The sequence below is a fragment of the Zonotrichia leucophrys genome, chromosome 9 (assembly GCF_028769735.1).
Source record: "Zonotrichia leucophrys gambelii isolate GWCS_2022_RI chromosome 9, RI_Zleu_2.0, whole genome shotgun sequence".
NCBI classification, from domain to species: domain Eukaryota; kingdom Metazoa; phylum Chordata; class Aves; order Passeriformes; family Passerellidae; genus Zonotrichia; species Zonotrichia leucophrys.
Genome location: NC_088179.1, coordinates 8,295,098 through 8,314,598, shown reverse-complemented (window position 1 = coordinate 8,314,598; position 19,501 = coordinate 8,295,098). Strand labels below are relative to the sequence as shown.

The 19,501-nt window shown below is 52.4% G+C and overlaps 2 protein-coding genes across 7 annotated transcripts in view; both read left to right on the top strand.

The window, feature by feature from the left end:
* Positions 1-2,319: 2,319 nt before the first annotated feature.
* Positions 2,320-6,319, top strand: RNF228 (ring finger protein 228). The gene has a single exon (XM_064721460.1). It carries the CDS (start codon positions 2,399-2,401, stop codon positions 3,239-3,241), a length of 843 nt encoding a protein of 280 aa, XP_064577530.1. The 5' UTR covers positions 2,320-2,398; the 3' UTR covers positions 3,242-6,319.
* An 8,287-nt stretch (positions 6,320-14,606) lies between these two features.
* Positions 14,607-19,501, top strand: part of PAX3 (paired box 3) — a 77,143-nt gene continuing 72,248 nt past the window's right edge. For 3 of the 6 annotated variants that reach the window (XM_064721211.1, XM_064721209.1, XM_064721210.1), the window contains exons 1-2: positions 17,195-17,516; positions 18,287-18,522. In XM_064721211.1, coding sequence (XP_064577281.1) covers positions 17,432-17,516; positions 18,287-18,522 — 321 coding nt within the window. In that variant the 5' untranslated portion in view covers positions 17,195-17,431. Of the gene's footprint in view, positions 14,667-17,185; positions 17,517-18,286; positions 18,523-19,501 lie in introns of those variants that run through there. The other 3 variants (XM_064721207.1, XM_064721212.1, XM_064721213.1) reach the window with 3 other exon arrangements.

The following is a 19,501-nucleotide window of genomic DNA, read 5'->3' as shown; positions in this document are numbered from 1 at the left end:
TATCCAGCACTGTGCTCTCAGGGGTGATTGGGGACCAGGATGTTTCTGGGACCACTCACCAGTTTCCCCCATTCTTAGTTTTAGCAAAGAAAATAGTAAATTTAATCCTAATTTTGCATTTAGCTGTTTTTAATGATTATTATTTTTTCAGTTATGCTCAACTTCCCCATCTATCCTGTGCAGTTTTCATGCCTGAATTACAGGAAGCTTTTCCAGTGCTGACTTTCACATACTTATTAGATGGAGTTTCAGTTGACCTCAAGGCAGATATCCATCAGATAAGAAAACTCAGAACACAAAAGGCAGGGGTGAAGCACTCTGAACCAGAAATGCAGCTAATGTATCTGGACCTTATTAAAGCATTTGATACAGCGCCTCAAAAAAATGTACTTGAAATATTAATTCATATTTGTGTGGATCTGAGGACTTTCACGTGTTTTGAAAATTGTTGGAGGCTGTAGAGTTATGAAAGTGGCAGTAATATTAAAGAAGAGTGCACTGCCTGGGATAATCTGACATGTTTGAACAGGGAACTAATTAAATAGGATGATGCTAACTGGGAAAGAGTAGCAAGCAAAAAACCCAAACCAAATCAAATCAAAATAAAAACCCACACAAAAAACCAAAACCAAAACAGACAAACTACCAGAAACATACATTTTAGAATATAAGGATGTATGACTAAATACAATGAGATTTCATTTTAGAAAAGGAAGTTACGAGAGGTAGATGAAAAAGTCCAAGTTCATCAGACAGATTAGCTCTGAGGCTGCAAACCAATGTGGGCCTTTAAACAAGGGTAATTTTTGACTGCACAGGCCAAGCAGCACTATGGACAGTAACAGCAAAAGCCACCTTTCTTTTTTTTAGAGGCACAACCAACATTTTTAAAGGATTTTAAAACATCTCTTAGGATTAATTATAAAAACAATGTCTCTCTGTGCAAAGAACATTCCTACTTTTCACTGTTTGACTTTAGCCCATGATTTCAGTTTATGCTAAGCTGAGATATGCTCCCCCTTTTGCTAGGACAATCATCTCATCTGTCATCCCAGTTTACAAATACATTGCTTTTTATCTTTCCAACAAGTCAGTCTTTCTAAACAATGATTCCCCGCTCTTCAAGAACACTCAGAGCTCAAGAACAAAGCCCTAGCACAGACAGCACTGAGAAGGAGAGAGCTTTCAGAGCATTTGCTGTGAAGCACCCCTGATCCAGCATGTCCCACGGCACAGGAGGGCAGAAGTATCCAAGATGACACAGCTCTCAGGCCAGAGTGGATTTGCCCAAGGTGCAGCTTTAGCCAGACAGCAAGGCAAGGCAGAGTACCTGAAACAGAGGCCCTACCTGCCTGGAGCTATCCTCGGAACTGCAGAGAGAAATAATCACTGTTATGGCCTCTGCTACACCTGAGATAAAAGAGCTTCTCCAGAGAGTTCCCTGATGAGACAGCGCAGGCTTTGATGTAGTGAAATCTATCAGGTTGTTTAACTTGTATCATTACAGCTGTGGGCATCTCACTGTTTGGATGTTTTCCCGTAAACTGGGTGAAAGCTCTCAATTGTATAGCGATGTCAGGATGTAAATAACAACATCAGCAGCTCCTTCGGCCTCCAACTTCCGGAATAAAATACCTTTTATTTTTCAGTGTGCACAATGAACGAGAATCACGGTGCACAAAATGTTCTTTCCGAAAAGCAGTCAAATATCATTTAGCCTGTGAGCTGCGGTGTATGAAAGAGATGTCACCCTGCCTTCCCATATTAACCCTTCACCTGCCGTGTTCGTGCCTAACGAGTGTCATGTCATTGTAACTGCGGGTCTCAAAGCATACAGACAGCTGGGAATCCTCGTCAACTGTTAAAACCCGCAGAACGCTTTAAGAACACGCACTCCAGGATTAAAAGGCTGCCCGGCACCCAGGCGTGTTCCCCGCAGCGCTGCAGGGCGGAGGGACTGCGGGAGAGCACCGAGCCCGCCGGGTCGGGCTGCGGGGGCGGCTCCCGCCGGCGAGCCAGCAGCGAGGCCGTGCCGTGCTCTGCGCCGTGTGCCGTGCCGTGCCGTGCCGAGCCGAGCCGTGCCCCGCACGCCGGGCGGGCAGCACAGAGGCACCGCAGCCTCCGCCGCGCACCGGCGGCCGCTCCCGGGGGCGGGCGGCGCCGATCCCGCCCCCCGCCCGCGGCAGCCGCCGGCAGCCCCCGGCACCGCCAGCGCGGCGGGCGACGCAGGCAGGCGGCCGGGCCCTCCCTCCGTCCCCCGCCCTCCCCGCCGGGCCCCGCCGCAGCCCGCGGGCGCGGCCAGGAGGCGGCGGGGTCGCGGCTGCCGCGGCTCCCCGCGGGCCGGCCCGGCGCTCCCCGCCTTTCCGCGGCTCTCTCCGTCCCCCTCCGGCGAGATGTTATGGCCGAGCCGGCGCAGACGGGCGGCGTAGGGCAGGGCGGGCGGCGGGAGGATGAGGCGGCGGTGGCGGCGCCGCCGGCGGCCGCCGCCGCCCCCAGCTCGGAGGACTACGAGTGCAAGATCTGCTACAACTACTTCGACCTGGAGCGGCGGGCGCCCAAGCTGCTGGAGTGCCTGCACACCTTCTGCCAGGAGTGCCTGAGCCAGCTGCACCTGCGCGCCGCGCAGCATCCGCCCGCCGCCGGCGCCGAGCCGGGCCCGGGGCGCTCTCCCGGCGGCTCCCTGGCCTGCCCGCTCTGCCGCCACCGCACGGCGCTGCCCGACCACCGCGTCCACGGCCTCCCGGTCAACACCAAGCTGGCCGCCGCCTGCCCGCCGCAGCTGCGGGCCCGCGACCCGGTGCCGCAGGACCGCCTGCCGCCGCTGCCGCCCCGCCGCCCGCCCCGCGCCCGGGAGGCGGCGGCCGCGCTCGCCCCGCCGCCCCCCGCCCCCGCCGGGCCGCGCTCCTCGGGCGGCGGCTACGAGAGCTGCCAGAGCTGCAAGCGGGCGGCGCTGAGCGCCGGCTGCGTGTGCGTCGTCGTCTCCTTCCTCTCCATGGTGGTGCTGCTCTTCACCGGCCTCATCTTCGTCAACCAGTACGGCGGGGACGCCGCGCCCGGCGCCGCGGCATCGCCCTCGCCGGTGGGGCCCATCTGCCTGTCGGTCGCCAGCATCCTCGCCCTCTTCTCCGTGGTCGTCACATGGCTCATCTGCTGGCTCAAGTACCGGCCCGAGGCGGGCACCGGCGGGGCCGCGGCCAACGGCTCGGCGCGGGGCCGGGCCGCCCGCAGGAGCGACACGTAACGGCGGCGGGGCCCAGCGGGGCCGGGCCGAGCTCCGGGCGCCCCGGGCGGGGGTGAGCGCACGGGCGGGGCGGGGTGACAGGTGCCGGCCTGCCGCGGCCCCGCTGTCACGGTGGGCCCGAGGCGGTGCGCACGGGCCGCAGGGTGACCCGGCCGCTCGGCAGGGAGGGCAGGGCGCGCCTCGCCCGCAGAGATGCTGGAAGGGCCTCCCTGGGGAGCTGGAGCTCGGGGTGTGCGCGGTGCCCGCCTCTGCGGGAGCGCATCCCCGCATGCTGAGCTCCTGATGCAGAAGGACGCGGCCGCGATTACACAAAACTGGCTTACTGTTGCCCCCACCTGGATGATAATTGGAGAGGTTCGCTGTGGTTAGGAGCAGAACAGGAACACGGGGTTGAATGCGCTTTGTATTTTCCCTTTTATGACGTTACCAAGTTAACATATAGAAGAAGCTGTAACAGAAGTGTATTATCTTAAAAGAGACTGAGCCAAAGTTTCCTACAGTGTACTGAGTATGGTTTCATTATAATTTTATTAGAAGGCTGTTGAGCCCTCTGATGGTTGCTTAAAATAAGCTGTATTATTTAATTCTTTGAAATTCTAATTTAATGTGGGAGACTGAAACACTACATTGAGCACTTAAAACAATTTATGGAAGATTATTTAATTAATGGAGCTCTAAATTGGAGCTAAGAGCCTCCTGTCACAGGGATTAATATTTCACTGATTTCAATTTGTATGCGGTGAGAGGAGCCCACATTAAAGTATGGACTTTCAGCATCACTGTAAAAGTGGAATGCAGTAGTGTAATTTGTGATGGAAAATTCGGTCGAGGTAGCTGCAGTAAGACAATGGGTTTCCCTCTTGGCAAGTTTATCTTCTGTGTTGGGAGTTTCTGTAAAAGACAATAGAAAACGGTTTTGTTCTGTGAGGCTGGAACATCAAAGGTGTCATTGAAATGTGACAAGATGTTCATAATATGAAATGGAGAAACATTGCCATACAGCTGGTTTTGTAGTATATTAAGGAGAGCACTCTATATAGATAATGTTCTATGTTGCAGGATAATTCATTTGGTGCCTGAATTTTTTAAACTTAATTAGTTGTTATAATCTATTCTATTGGGAATAAGATACTGCTGCTTATTCCGTGTTTCTACACAGTACTGTAATGGAATGAGGTAATTATTTTCGTGCTTAACAATTCAAGAATTTTAAAAGTGATCTTTTAGTATGTGTATTTTGCAAGCTGTCTGCATGATATTCTGACAAGTATCCTCTTAATAGACCTTTACTTGACCACTTCTGTTTATCACAAGTGCAAAGAAATTGACTCTGTAGAAATGTAAAGACAGCAGGTGAAGATGTGTGATGTGTTTCATGACTGCACAAGTGGTGTGTGCTGTGCAATGTCTTGATTATCACAGATGTGTGAAAAACAACCCCCTGACACCCAAGAAACCCCACAAACCAAGCAGTATTTGTACAGACTCTGATGAAGGATGCGGTTTGTGGAAACAGTAGACGATTTTTGTGTCACTTATGTCTATTGAAAAAGATCCACACCAGCCTTTTAAAGTTGTATACCATAATATAAAGGCCCTGAGGAGATAAATTACTGGGATCAACTGTGGCTCTGACTGAGATTTGTGTATTTAGACCAGTGTTTTCCAACTTGGAGTCGCTTGTTAGCTGTCTAAAAGGTCATGCCTCCTAAAATCAGGCCTGACCGTTAGCCCCTGTTGACTTCAGCAGTAGTTGTAGATATTCTGCACCAAAGAAAATCACAAGACTTTTATTTAAGCATCTAAATGAGAATTTAGGTGCTTGACTTCAGGTAAAAATATTTGAAAATTTGGGCCTTAACCTCTCTGTTCTTCAGTTAATGCATCTGTAAAGTTTGATAATAGCATTGACCTACCTCACAGGCAAGATGTGAGGCTTTATTTATTAATGTTTTTAAGCAATTGGAGATCCTTGAAGAGGAGGTGCTATAGAAGTGAAAGTATTATTGTAAATGATACTGTAGTAGGAATAAATATATGTAAATTAATGGACATAAACAGCAGCAATGTTTTCTAAGAAAAATAAATATATAAAATATGTACATGTGTACATCATATGCACCAATATCTGATTTTCCTTGTTGTGCTTCTCCTGCAAGTGCAGTGTGTGTGTCTGCAGCTCTGTTCAGCCGGGCCAGCTGCAGTACCTGGCGGTCCAGGTGAGCCCAGCCAGTGTCACCACTGTGATTCAGGGACATCAGGGGTGGCTCTGAGTGCTCCTGGAGCTCAGCCTGAGCTCCCTGCACAGCTCTGCTCTTTGCTTTGCCTCGGTCCTGCAGGCAGCTGCTGGGGGTGCCGGGGTGCTGCAGCACTGTGGGCACACCAGTGTCTCCTCCCAGGTGGGAATGAGTGTGTGTGGGAGCTGCTGTCCCACTGAAGGTGGTATGGAGCTGAAATACTGATTACAGTAGGAGTATACTCCATCTTTTTCTTTACTTTCCACATCATAGCTTTATTCTTGCCTTTTCTCTGTAAACAGTATTTGCCATTTTGACTAAACCAGTGGTTTCAACTGGGATCCATGGACTACTTAAAGAGCTGCAAAAGGTAAGTAGGAAAAGCAAATTGATCATCAGAAACTTAAATCTTTTGTGTGAGGGTCAACTTTCAAGAATTTAGAGGTTGGCACGTTACAAAATGTTGAAGATCGCAGGCCTAAACAGGATTTTCAGGCTTATTCACATTGAATGATCATATTACATATCAGGTTCTTACTCATATATTAAAACGTATATCAGGGCCAAATGAAAATGGACAGTCTGATCTTATGCCAAATCCTTCTCTCTGCTTTCACAAATTTTGGGAAACTCCACAGGTTTCAGGAGCATTAGTCTGGATCCACATCACAGTACCAGTCAGAAAAAATCATGCATTGTATAAATCTCTGGCTACTGTAGAATCCCGGTATTATATTTGTGTTTTGGGTTCCTTTGAGTGTAAAGATTGCTTGTCCAAAGCCAAACTCTGCTCAAGTTTCAGTAAAAAAAGTTAAGTAAAAATACAGAAAGATAAAATCTGCGTGGCTGCTGGTGTTTCATTGTTGTAGCTATTTCAGTCACAACACGTGTGTTCTGCTTGTTTAAAACCACACAGAGAAATGCAGCAGGAGTGTGCATCAGTCACACAATCCACACATCTTGCAGGAGGTGTCACTTTGGGGCACTCTGTGGGAAAGCAGAGAAGACAGGGTAATCCACAACACCATGGGAGAAATCATGGGAAATACAAGCTACAGCCTGGGGGTTTTTCTTTTGCCAGTTTTTTGGGTTTTTTTCTCCCTACTGTGCAGTATTTTCCTGTGTTACTCAGTCTGAGGCACAAGAAATGGAAACACCAAGAAAAGAAACAAAGGTCTGATGCTTTCTCAAAAAATTTTTGACCTCTCCATGATCACAGTCTGGGTGAACTGTGAAAGATCTGTAGTTTCCTGTTGTGCCTAAAGATCTTAACATTTTTGTGGCAATAATCCCCAGTTCCTCTGCCTAACTGAAGCATACTGGACTCCAAATGGGAAGATCAAATGTGAGGTTTGAGATTTGGAATAGGCTGCCAGATGTCAGTCATGTTAGAGCGAGAGAAGGAGAGACAAGCAGGAGGGCAGAGCCCAGATAATCCACACACAGCCTGGGTGAGTAATCGTGCTGCAAACTGGGGGTTTCTGTCTCACCTGGGACAGGTGGCAACTTCTGCTGGACCAAACAGCAGCTGCAGGAGAAATATCAATACGTGCTATTTGTGGGCAGCTCCTGCCTTTGGCAATATGTGTGAATGCATTAGGGCAATCACTGCCACAGCTTCTTTAATGTTCCCCTTCTGTGTAACTTGTGCTTGCGTGTTCAATTTTTAAAAACAATTATGTTTTTAATATTAATCCTGTACCTTCAGTGACGTAGTTATTTCTGCTCTCTCTTTTGAAAGTGTCTCTAATAAATCCTGTGGTTGCAGAGAATAAATTATATTCCTTTTTTTACCCCTAGCCCACAAGCAGTAAAGAATCACAATGTTCATTTATACAATGGTGTGTATTCATCTTGGAAAGCCAGGTTTGACAGAAAAAAAATTAACTGTTTCATAAATGCATGGAAGGAATATTGTCTAGTTGATTGGCTAAAAGGCCTGTTTATGGATAGAATTTTCTTTTTATGTATAAAACAACATAACAGTCACTCTCATATTTATGATAATTTGAAATTTAGCACAACTCCAAATAATAAAAAAGTAGCTAACAGCAGTGGGTATTGGGTTGTACATCCCTCCAATTAGAGCAATATCCTGTATTTCCTGAAGTGACTGGTATTTTGCCTCCCATCTAGTTTTGTCTGGGTTGAGACAGAATTTTGAAAGTATATTTTGAAAATCATAATTAATCATAGTACTGTGGGCTGAGAATCTCAACCCTGTTACTCTGAAAAATTAGTTTCTGTCTGCTTTTATACTTAAAAGAACAGAAATTAATAAATTTCTATTATTTTTCCTTCTATTGGAAAAAAAATTACATGTGGTGAAGGACAAGTGCAATGGAAATATTGTTGTTTCTTACCTTAATGCTCTTTCTCTGTAGTCAAATCATCATTCACAGGGTGTGTTTTCAAGGCTTGCATCCCAAGGTAGCTCACTGTGTGAGCTATCTCTTTTATACAAAGTGTTACCACATGAAACACCGTTTATGTGTGATGGGAGAGTGAGTTTCTGCACACAGACAGCCACCACGGGCTGAGAGGTACATGTATAATTACAGGGTTAATGTGGATTCCCTGTTTCAATCCTGCCTCTGAAGCGGGAGAACTCCTCCAGCTGGCTGTAGTGGTTGTGCAAAGACACAAAAGCCACTGAGTGGGAATTGAGGTGTGTGTGAAGTGCAGTTTCTGTGTGTGTGTGCTGTGTGCATCCACCCCTGGGCTCACAGCTTTGCTCAGCTCTTGGTGAATCCCAAGGGAAGGGGCTGTTCTGCACCCTTGCTCCTGCTCATGACTGGTTCAATCCCATCTCTTTCCCATAACAGTGTATTCTCTGCATCACTCGGAATTTTAGCAGCTGCTGGGGAAGCCCATATTTAAACATGAATGTTTACCGGGGAACGGTTTTTAACCATCTCTGACCCACCAGCTTAAGCATAAACAGTGCAGTTTTTATTCATATGGTGAAATATTTTTATGGACACAAAATTGAGAGCCTAAAATTCAGTTAAATTAAATGTGTCTGACTTTGTCAGAGCTCCTTGCGTGCACTTAAACCCTCCTGAGCTCAATGGCCCTTTCCCCTGTGTTATGGATGTTTTGTAACTCTTCTGTCCTTGTCTGTTCTACCAATCCAGAGGAGAAGCTTTTCTGACTGGAGGTTAGTTAATTTCTTCATCATGCTTTATTGCCAAAGAGTCTAAAAAATAAAGAAAATATAAAGAAAAAATATAAGAAAAAGATAAATGTTGTATTTGCTTGTGATCATCTCTTCTCCTTTAAACCACATCAGAGGCAGCTCCCTGTCAGTTGTCCCTTGGTGCAAAATCTTCACACACACAGTACAAGTGTTCCCTTCACATTACAAACAGGTCAAGGAAACAATGGGTTTTTCATGGCAATTATTCCTAATATTTCTGAAGGATATTTAAATTTGGTGGCTCACTTTTATTAAAGCTAGAAAATCCTGCAACTTAGCCTGCTTTCACATTTTGTCCAGGTGCACGCAGAAATGGAGATAGCTGGAAGAAATGCCTCAACTGCATTAACAAAATATGGTTTGTGTCATGGGGGAGTCATACATTCATACTAGACACATTCAACTAGGCTGATCTTTGATCAGTGCAGCATAAAATACTCCTGCTTGTGTTCAGGGAAGGAGCAGGGTTGGCCTTCTGCCTGTGTCTGGTCTTACTGAAAACACCTGGGTCTGAACCGGCGTCTCAGCCCCGCGCCTGAGCTGTCCCAGCGTGCTGCTCACATGTCATGCAGATTGAGAGATTTGGCATCAAGGTGATCGTAATCTCTTACAAATAGCTTCAATTGAGAAATATTTCAGCTGTTTTAAGAAGATTCTTACAGTAATCAAATACCATGAGGTTGATTAGTCTCATTGGATTATGAAATTTGAGGGGAATAATTTGAATTATTCTTATTCTTTTTTCTCCCCCAAAGCTACTTCTGATTCATCAGGAAACCTAAATTTTAGACTTCAGCTCATTACAAGTCTAAATGTAAGCTACATTTCCCCGTCCTTCCTCTAAACTGTTTGATTGTTTAGCAAAATCTGACAAATCCATTGTAGTTATTATTTTGTGATATTTTTATTAGTAATGAATAGCAACAACAGCATTTTGGGTTTGGTTGAGGTTTTGTTTGTTTAATTTTTTTTTGTTTTCGTGAGTGAAATTTGAGGAGTAAAGAGAGAGATAAAGATCAAAATTTGCTTTCCCTTAAAATGGGAAGAATGGAACTTTTTATGACTTAGAAAAAGTGATAGTGAACAATAATGCCAGCTTGGTTTCCATGTGGAAAATAAGGACTTGTTAGCTGGACAGTTAATATTAGGAGAAAGAAAGTATTCCTATGTGAAAAAAAAATAAATCTGAAACTTTTGAAAACTCTGAAGTAAATTAAATGACACCATAAAATAGAAAACACACTTTCTTCTATTTAGGTGGCAAACTTTTCTATGTGACAATAAATTTTGATCTCTCTGCATTATATAAGTGTCAACATTGCTCGGAAAATAGGTGACATTCTAGTTTGGAACTTCCTTCTGCTTTCTTTCTGAAGGGGAGGGAAAAGTCTGTCTTTGGTGATGATTACTAATAAATTAGTCCGGATATTAATTAGGTGTGTTGCCCCCGGAAAGAAAAAAAAAAAAAAACCAAAACCAAAACCAAACAGAAAAAAAAAAAAAAAAAAAAAAAACACCAACAAACGAACACCCTAAGTTCTTTATTTTTCGTGGGCAGTTGTTTAATTGTGGCCCGAGGCTTCGGGAGCTGTGACGGGGGGGTGCCCCCGAGGGTGCCCCGAAGCCCCGCAGCTCTCGCTGTGTCTGCCCCGCTGTGCTCTGCTCAGCCCGCTGATGCTGGGGCGCTGGAACTGAGCGCTTGGCACTGAAGGGAGCTGGGAAGCGGGATCCCTGTATTCCAGGGATGGGTGGCGGAGAAGGAAAAGGCAAAACAGCGGCATCAGCCGGGTCCCGGCCCCGCTCGGGGATGGGCAGTGCCCGCTGCGGGAGCGGGGGATGGAGCCGGGGCATGGAGCCGGGGCTGGAACCGGAGGAGAGAGCCAGGGCATGGACACGGGGCATGGAGCCGGGGCATGGAGCCGGGAGATGGAGCCGGGGCTGGAACCGGAGGAGAGAGCCAGGGCATGGACACGGGAGATGGAACCGGGGCTGGAGCCGGGGGATGGAGCCGGGGGATGGAACCGGGGCTGGAGCCAGGGGATGGAGCCGGGGGATGGAGCTGGGGCTGGAGCCGGGAGATGGAGCCAGGGCATGGACACGGGAGATGGAACCGGGGCTGGAGCCGGGGCTGGAGCCGGCCGCCCCCTTCCCTCTGCCCCAGCTCCGGGATTCGCCCGCTCCTGCGGCGGAGGGCACGGCCGCAGCCCCGCACCGGCAACACCCTTCTCCGGTCCTTTCCTCTCCTTTCTGTCTCTTTTCTCCTTTCCTTCCTTCTTCTTTCCTTCTTTCTTCTTTCATTATTTCCTACTTTCTTTTGCTCTTTCTCATTTTCTCTCTTTTTCACTCTCTTTCTCCTTATCCTTTCCCAAATTTTAATTCAGTTCGTCTTTAAAAGAATAAGCGGTGAAATCATATAGCTGTGGGCGAAATACCGATTAATGAATTCAATGTCTCTGCTAGAAGGGTCGCTTCTCCCTTAATATCGTTAATTCCTGGCTCAATCGTATTGGACGGAGGGCGAGGAAACAGGGAGGGAAGTAAGAAAGTCCCGGGAGACATTTGGGACCTTTGTGATGGCGTGCTGGGTGCCTGCCGGTGCCTGTCTGTTGGCAGACCCGGAGTGGGTCGAGCAGGGCCGCGGGTGTCCCTCGTTTCTCCAGCCGCTGTGCTGGGGTTCGCAGGCAAATATCTGGTGGTCCGAGCTTCGCGTCCCTGCAGCCTCATGGTCTCTGCTGCAGTGAAACTCCCGGAGGAAATCCATGGTGACACTGCTGGAATCAATAATCTCTGGTGTTTTTACAGGTAATTAACGAGGATTGGAAATGGGGCCGTTAAGTGCGGACGGCAGACGCGCCCGTGTGCGGGACCCGGCCCTGCCCGCCCGGGGGGACACAGCGCTGCCGCCGCTCTCCGACACGCACCCGAGCCCGATGGTAACCCTTAACGCCATAAATAAATGAGTTACACCGCCTTTCCTCCCGTGTGCTGGCAGGGAAGGACGGTCCTTCCCAGCCCGCTGAAGGAGCCCCGGGCTCTGCGGTCCGGGCCCGCAGCCGCTGCCAGGAGCGCAGACGTGTCCCTGTCCTGGCTCGGAGGGCACGTGGCAGCGCGGAGAGGCAGCTGTGCTATCGCTTACTGCAGGGTCTGGTAGTAATCAGAAAGGTGAGGAGTTGGTGAAATACATGTTGTATTTATTACAGTTTACAGGGAGACAGAGGGCGGCCTTCGCCCACGGGCAGCCTCGCCGCTGGCCGGGAATGGATTCCGGCCCTTGCCGGGGCCACCTCTCATCCCCTGGGTGTTTGCTCCTTCTCACGGCTTCCTTCGGGGCCCCTGGGATGAGCTCTGCCTCGGATCTTCCCACCACGGAAATATTTTGCCGTTCCCCTGCAGAATTCTCTCCGTCCGTGGTGCTCGCCCAGGCGATGCCCGAGGATGTAACCGTCGGAGGAAACTCTTCCCAAGGAGTGACAGGGACAGGGCGTTCTGTCCCCTATTCCTGGCCTTCTACAGACCCTCCTCTCGTACTGAGCTGCCCCTTCTCCGACTGCCCGGCGCACTGTGGCTGTAAATTAATGAAAACGTAACAACTCAAAAAAAAAAAAAAAAAAAAAAAAAGATGGATCTGAAACGTGCGGATGGGACATAAAAGCGATGGAAAAAGGTTCAAAGCTTTCAGTGATGACTTTTCAACCTTTATTTATGTGCCTATTAATGCAATATCCATCATGGAGATACGCATCTTTATCCTTTCAACTGATATGCTGGGAATCAATTGGATATGCAGATTACATTTCATAAGTTTCCAAATGTTAATCTCCCCGGCCCTTTGCTGGTAATTTTTTTTTTTTTTGCCAAATAGTGTTATGTTTCTGCCACCAAAAAAAAAAAAAACCACAAAAACAAAAAACACTAAAATAAACGAAAACACAAAATTTAAAAAAATAATAATAAAACAAGAAAAACCTCAAACAAAACCCTCAGTAAAAATAATTAATCTTTAGGCTACTTGTCTCTATTTATTGCTAAGGTTTGGGCCCCGGTGCCGGCCCAGGAGCCGGCCCCTCCTGCTCGCTCCCATCTCAGACTTTCCCAGGGCATCGCCCCCGGTCCGGGCTTCTCCGGGGCTCTGGGGGCCCCGCTGCCCTCGCAGCGCGGGGCTCTGGGGGCCGGGGAAAATGTCCTAGCGGGTGCTTTCCCCTCCTAAACTACGGCTGCTTCCCTCCAGCCTTACAGCCGGGGAAGCGTCCCCGTCCCGCCGATCCCATCGCTTCCCGGGTGGCTGCCCCAGAGCACGGCGCGGGGCTCCCTCCCTCACAGCCCCGGCTCGATGAGTGATGTCCCCGGACACCTCTGGGTCTATAAACGGGAGGGGTGATGTGCCATAACAGGGCACAGAGCGGCTTCCCTCGGAGGGCTCCGTGGCGGAGCAGGTTTCTGAGGTTGGCACTGGGCTGTGCGGCGCTGCCTGTCGCTGTGGCCGTGGCTGTCGCGGCGGGGTGCCGCGGGATGCCACCACCTGCTGCCTTCCTACCTGCTCCGCTTCTCCGTCCCACCACCCCCGACACTGCCCATCGTGTCCCCTCTCGAAGCAGGCGGTTCAATAACCGTTCATATTGCACTGATGCCGAGTTTCTTGAACGGTATTGAAGTTTCTCTTCCGTGGCATTTTACAACTCGCCGTCCTACGGGGGTCACTCTGGTCCGAGCACGTCCATAGCGGTTTGGTTTAACGCGCCTCTGGTCCGGGGCAGCGCTCGCGTGTCCCCACCGCAAGCCAGGCGTTCCAGGGTTCCCCTAACGCGGAGCACAGGCCGGGGCTGGACAGCGGTCCCTGGAAGGCGCAGCCCCGCAAGCCCCGCTGCCCATCCCGCCGGGCACACGCTCCTCTCCGGCGGGCAGCGGCTCCCGGCTCTGCAGCGTTCGGGAAGCCGTGAGCGGAAGGCAGAGGGTCCCCCAAACACACACACACCCGCTCGCTCCGAGGGAGGGGGAAAGAGGGAAACTTCTGTGAAGGGAAAGACGTGATGCAGAGGGAAGCTGAAACGAGCAGCTCCGAGGGTGTCCTCGGCCGGAGACCCAAGCCCAGAGGGTTTTTTTTAGGTGTTTATGGCGAGGAGAGTGTGGAGTACGAAACAGCAGTTACAGGCGTCTATATTAAATAGTTACATCAGTCTTGACTTCCTTCGTTCTTTCTGAGAGTTTTTTGTGTTGGTGTTTTTCAGTTTTCTTTGTTTCTTTCCTTATCTCTATTTTTCTCTCTCTCCTACTCCCTCCTCAGCTTTCTCTCCCCTTCTCCCTTTCCTTTCCTTTCCTTTCCTTTCCTTTCCTTTCCTTTCCTTTCCTTTCCTTTCCTTTCCTTTCCTTTCCTTTCCTTTCCTTTCCTTTCCTTTCCTTTCCTTTCCTTTCCTTTCCTTTCCTTTCCTTTCCTTTCCTTTCCTTTCCTTTCCTTTCCTTTCCTTTCCTTTCCCATTTTTTATGTAAAAAACTGTGCAGCCTCTTCTCCACCTCCCTTGGAAATTGCCGGGGACTTCACTTCGAAACCCGTATGAGAAATGAATTTGTGCACGCAAAACCGGAAACAGTGTAATTGATTTATTTCTAATAGAGGGGAGACCAACACTGTTTATCGTTCAGAAATGATTGCCTGTGTTCTTAATAGCTCTAATTTTCACTGTCCATTTGATGTGCTGCAGGTTTAATATAGAGCACTTACTAATCCAATTAAAAGTGCACCTGGCCTGGAAGAGCTCTGTAATTAGCAGGAGCGTTTTTAGCTATTTCCACTGGAAAACCGTGAAATCATCTCTGCTGGCCTAAAGGACTGTAATATGGGGGTGGGGGCGAGGAGGGGAGGGAGGAGCGGGGCCAGGCATTCGTGCCTAATCTTTTTGCCTCGAATTTTTCACAGTTCCCGTGCGGGAAGATGAGGCTGTTTCATCGCGGGGCACTGGTGTCTGATAGCGCAGGACAGCGAGGGCGAGACTAGGTGGGTTTCACACGGCTTTTCCTGCCCTCCAGGCGAGCCCGCGCCGGGATCCTGTCCTGGGGAAGCGCGGCTCGGCTTTGGGGCTGCGGGGTCGCGCTGGTTTGCGGGGGCCACGGCAGCCCCACGGGGCCGGGCGCGGAACGGGAACCGGAGCTGCGGGAGCCGCCTGCCCTGTCGGGGGAGGCGTCCAGGCCCTGCTCCAGCCGCGAACGGTCGCGGGGAGCGGCTCCGGAGCTGCCGAGAGGGTTTGTGGCAGGGCAGGAGCGGGATGGGCCTGGAGCGGCCCCGGGCGCGACAGCGGCTCCACGCAAAAACACGCGGCACGCACACGGAGGCGCGGCGTTAAAGGAGGGAGAAGCAGCTGGAAAACACTGCCCGGGCTGGCTCTCCTGCCGGGATGAGGGGCTCCGCTCCTCCTCCTCCGAGGGTGAGGGGTCGGGACAGTCCCAGTCCGCATCTCTCCTCGCGTGGACGAGGATTACTGCCCACAGCATCACGATGGCTAGGAAGGGTTTCTGCTCCCGCCCTCGGGGCCGCAGCGGTGCCGGTGGGCAGTGAGGTGGTGCGGGGATGCTGTTATGGCCGGGTGCCGTTCGTGCGGCCCTACTCCACGCCGGGGGTTCCCGAGCGAGAATTAAACCCTCAGGAGTTTAATCTCCTTTTTAAAACAATACTTCTACCGACTTCCTCCCTCCAGCTAAAGGCGCGTGGCGAGTGGCGCGGCGTGGTCCGTGGAACGAGGGCTCGGCCCGCCCGGCTCCTGCCGCGCCAGGGGCCCGGCCGCTCCCCGGCTGTGCGGGCGCTCCGCCGCCCGGCTCGGCCCCGCTCTCACCGCACTGGGCTCCCACAGGGCTCCCTAACGGGTTTCCCAGAGCTCCCGGCACGGCGGGGTTTGTAGGACACAACCGCTTTGTGAAACACACTCTGACTTTCCCTGAGCGTGAACTTTTCCTGCCGTCCTCTTCCTCGGGGTGCGGGAGCGTTCCCGGGCGGCAGCCGGTGTTTGGGAGTGTTTGTGTGCGTTTGAAAGCAATGGAAACCACTCGGTTTGGTGGCCGGCGCTTGGGGCTTGGGGGAGAGCGGGACCACGGGCCAGAGGCACCCACCCGTGCTGTGGGTGCCGCTTCTTCTGCGGAGCCCTCGTTCCGCGCTGCGGAGCGGAGCCCGACGCAAACCCCGAGTTTCCCCGGGGGCCGCGCCGTGCTGCTGCCGGTCCCTTGACGGCCGGTTCGTTTATTATTAGGGCTCCGGATTTCTGCCTAAATAACGCGAACCCCCGCCCACCCTGGGGCCGGCTCCGGCCCCGCAACCATCGTCCGGCTCGTAAAGGGAAAGCGGACTGGGAGCCCAGAAAACATTTTTCCCCTTCATTTCAAAGGAGGAAACCTGAGCGATTCTCATCCTTTTGATTGATTAAGGTCTTGAATAACTTGAAGCTCGGGAGTGACAGTTCCTGAATAGACGATTGCAAATAAAGACCCCTGTGGAAAGCCGGGCTGGCACTTCGGAGTGTAAAGGAGGCGAGTTTGCTGGCACTTACCAAGTTATAAATAAAAGGCCGTGCACAATGGTACCTTCTCTAAGGACAGACAGTCTTTACAACACTCCTGGCGTCATATCCTGCTGTGGGCACTCCAGCTCCGAGGCAGACTTTACCTCTTTTATTTTTCCAGCAGTTTAGTTTGAATACTACAATAAATTCCTGGGAACAAACGCTTGTTAGTAAGACTTTAACATGCACCGCCTCGCACCCATGCACATATAAACGCTCACGCACACGCGTGAAACGCAGGGATATTCTTGTCCCATCAGTTTTTAAAGGCAGACATCCCCACGAAGATCTCACTGGCAGCTCTTCCTCTCCAAACAGTGAGCACCATTTGTTCCAGAGATGTTTCTTCTGGACGGAGAGAGATTTCGAGTCAAAGTAAATAAGTAAAAGGAAAGAATAAAACAAGAAGTATTTTTTTTCTTTAAAATTAAAAATGTTGTTGCCCCCACCCCGCCGCTGATGCTCGGGGGAGCGGAGCCAGGAGACGAAACGCTTCGTGGCAGTCAGGCGGGTGCTGTCCCGCGGAGTCCCGCAGTGACACAAGGTCCTGAGGGGTGCGATGTCCAGGCCGGCCCGGTCGGTGTTTCTCTCCCGGGGCTGGGGCGGCCGTCGGGGAACCGAGTAGATCCCCATCGCCGGCCGCCCTCCGCTTGCGAGGAAAGGGTCCAGCGCGGCTGTGCCCGCGGGGTCAGCGCGGGGCCGTGCCGTGTCGAGCCGAGCCGAGCCGAGCCGAGCCGAGACGCGCGGTGCCGGTGCCGTTCGGGCCGCGCCGCCGTCGCGCCGGCCGGGCCGATGGGCGAGAGCCGCCGCTCGCCCAATCAGCGGGGGCGGCGCGGCCGGGCCGGACGGCGGTGGCCAATCGCGGCGGCGCCGCCGCCGAGCCGCGCCGGGCACGGAGCCGATAAATGCTCCCGGCCCCGCGGCCGCCGCTCCCCGCCGCACCGGGGACACTGCCGCCGCCCCCTGCCCCGCGCCCGCCCGCCCTCCCCGCGCCCAGCCCGGCGGGGCTCCGGCCCGGCCCCTGCCCTCCCGGTGCGGGGCAGCGCGGGTCACTGACAAAGGGGCAGCGGCGGAGCTGCCTCCTCCCCGCCCCTCGGCGGCATCCCCCACCCCCTCCGGGACCGCTCCTGATTCGGCGGGGCCCGCTGACAGCGCGGGTCTTCCCTAGATCAGCCCTCACCTGGATATAACCCTGCCGGCCGCTGCCGCTGCGATGACAACTCTGGCCGGAGCTGTCCCCAGGATGATGCGCCCCGGGGCCGGGCAGAACTATCCCCGCAGCGGGTTCCCGCTGGAAGGTAAGGCCGCGCCTGTGCCGCTCCCGGTCGGGAAAGGGATAATCGTTCCGTGCCGGGACGCCGGAACAAAGCGGCCCCTCCGGCCCGCCAGAACCGGCGCACGGGGTCCTCCAGGACAGCTGCCCGGCTTCCCCCTGGGCTGTCAGAGCAGAGCTTGCCCCAGGACGGGCACGGCTCGGACCGCTGCGGCTCCGGCCTCGCACCCCCGAGCGGCCTGGCCCGCGAGCGGGAGTTCGGCAGCACTGCCCCGGTTCTCTTGGTGCAGTGATTTGGGGAGCCCAAAGTTCGGGGAAAAGTTAGGAAAAAAATAAATTCGGGTAAAAGCGATGCGAATCGAAAGGAAGTTGAGAGCCGTGGGTCGGGCCGCCGCTGCGAGTGCCGCTCTGAAGGCAGCGGCGGCGTGAGGGCCCCAGGGCCGGCACTGCCAGGCCCGTGCCCGACGGAGGGCGGGCGGCGGCCGCGGCTCCCACCGCCGCTCCCGGGGCACTGCGGCCTTCCCGCAGCGCTTCCCCGTTCTCCGCCGGGGTCGGGCGGGCTCTGAGAGCCGGCTCCGGCTGAGTGCAACAGGTGAAGCCGCGGCCGTCTCCCTGCGCTGCCCGCCGGGACCTGCGGGCCGCGGGTGCGCGGCGGGGCGGGCGGGGGTGAGTTGCTTCATAGAAAAGCAACGACAAAAAAATAGTAACAACAACAAAAACAAAAAAAGACGCAGCAGGATCCGAAGGAGACGTTAACGCCATTTACCCCCCTGCCTCCCTTCCCTCCTTTTCTAGTCTCTACCCCTCTAGGCCAGGGCAGAGTCAATCAGCTCGGAGGAGTGTTTATCAATGGCAGGCCTTTACCCAACCATATCCGGCACAAGATAGTGGAGATGGCCCACCATGGCATAAGGCCCTGTGTCATCTCCCGCCAGCTGCGAGTGTCCCACGGCTGCGTCTCCAAAATTCTCTGCAGGTACCAGGAGACGGGCTCCATCCGGCCGGGGGCCATCGGCGGCAGCAAGCCCAAGGTGAGCCTCTCCCGCCCGCCCGGAGCCGGGCAAACCCCGGGCGCGGTGGTGGGGAGCGAGTTCCCATCGGGACACGGCCCAGGCTGGTCGGCACCGGGGTTTACAGCGGGGACGGCGGCCCCCGGGAGGGCCGGGGGGACAGTGCGAGGCCGGGGGTGGGCGCAGACACACATGGGGCATAACAACCCCGCCGTGTCCCCGCCTGTTGCTCTCAAACTTCCCGAGGTTTTAGAAAATATTGTTGGACTTCTTGGAAATAATATTCTTTTAATTAAGAAAATTCTATTAAAAAAAACTCAAACGAAAATAGGGCTAAAAGGGCGGGTTTTTTTTAGCGCTTGGCTTCCCGGAGCCCCGCGTGCCCCAAGCTCGTTTTCCCCGCAGGAGCGCGGGCAGGCTCGGGGCTGCGGGACGGACCGGGACGCGGTCGGTCGGTGCTGGAGCTGACCCAGCACGGCTGGACCGGGCCCTCCCCGCTTTCGTTGAAAGCGCAACAAAACGAGCTGTATTTCTGTCCGTCTCTTTACTGCTCCTTCTGCTCTGTTTACTTTTTCTCTCTGCTCTAGAGCTGCGTGTATTTATAGCTACGCCTCCGAAAAGCTTGCGCTAGCAATAACGGAGACGAAATTTACCCCCAAGATTAGGCTTCTCATTCTCTAGCTTTTCTTTCCCATTAAAGCAAAGTGAAAGCTTGAGTTTTTATTGGAAGTTGTTGCTAGAGTCTCCCCCCCCCTCCCTCTTTGATTCTTCTAAAGTAGCGAAGCGATGCCCGAAGTTTTCCTTTCCGTGTTAGGAGTAGAGGTAATTTTTTATAAGCGTGCTACTCAAACGTAAGGCTATTGCCAGCCGGGAGATCGTTCTTTTTGTTTGGTTTTTAGATTTCTTTTAAAACACGAGGCTACCGAAGAAAAATGCCGGTACTCGAACTTTTCCGCGGTTTTATTACGCTGGTTTTTGTTCGGAACTGCAGACTTTGTTC

Coding starts and splice junctions, on each gene's coding strand:
- RNF228 (XM_064721460.1), top strand. CDS start 2,399: ATGGCCGAGCCGGCGCAGACGGGCGGCGTAGGGCAGGGCGGGCGGCGG.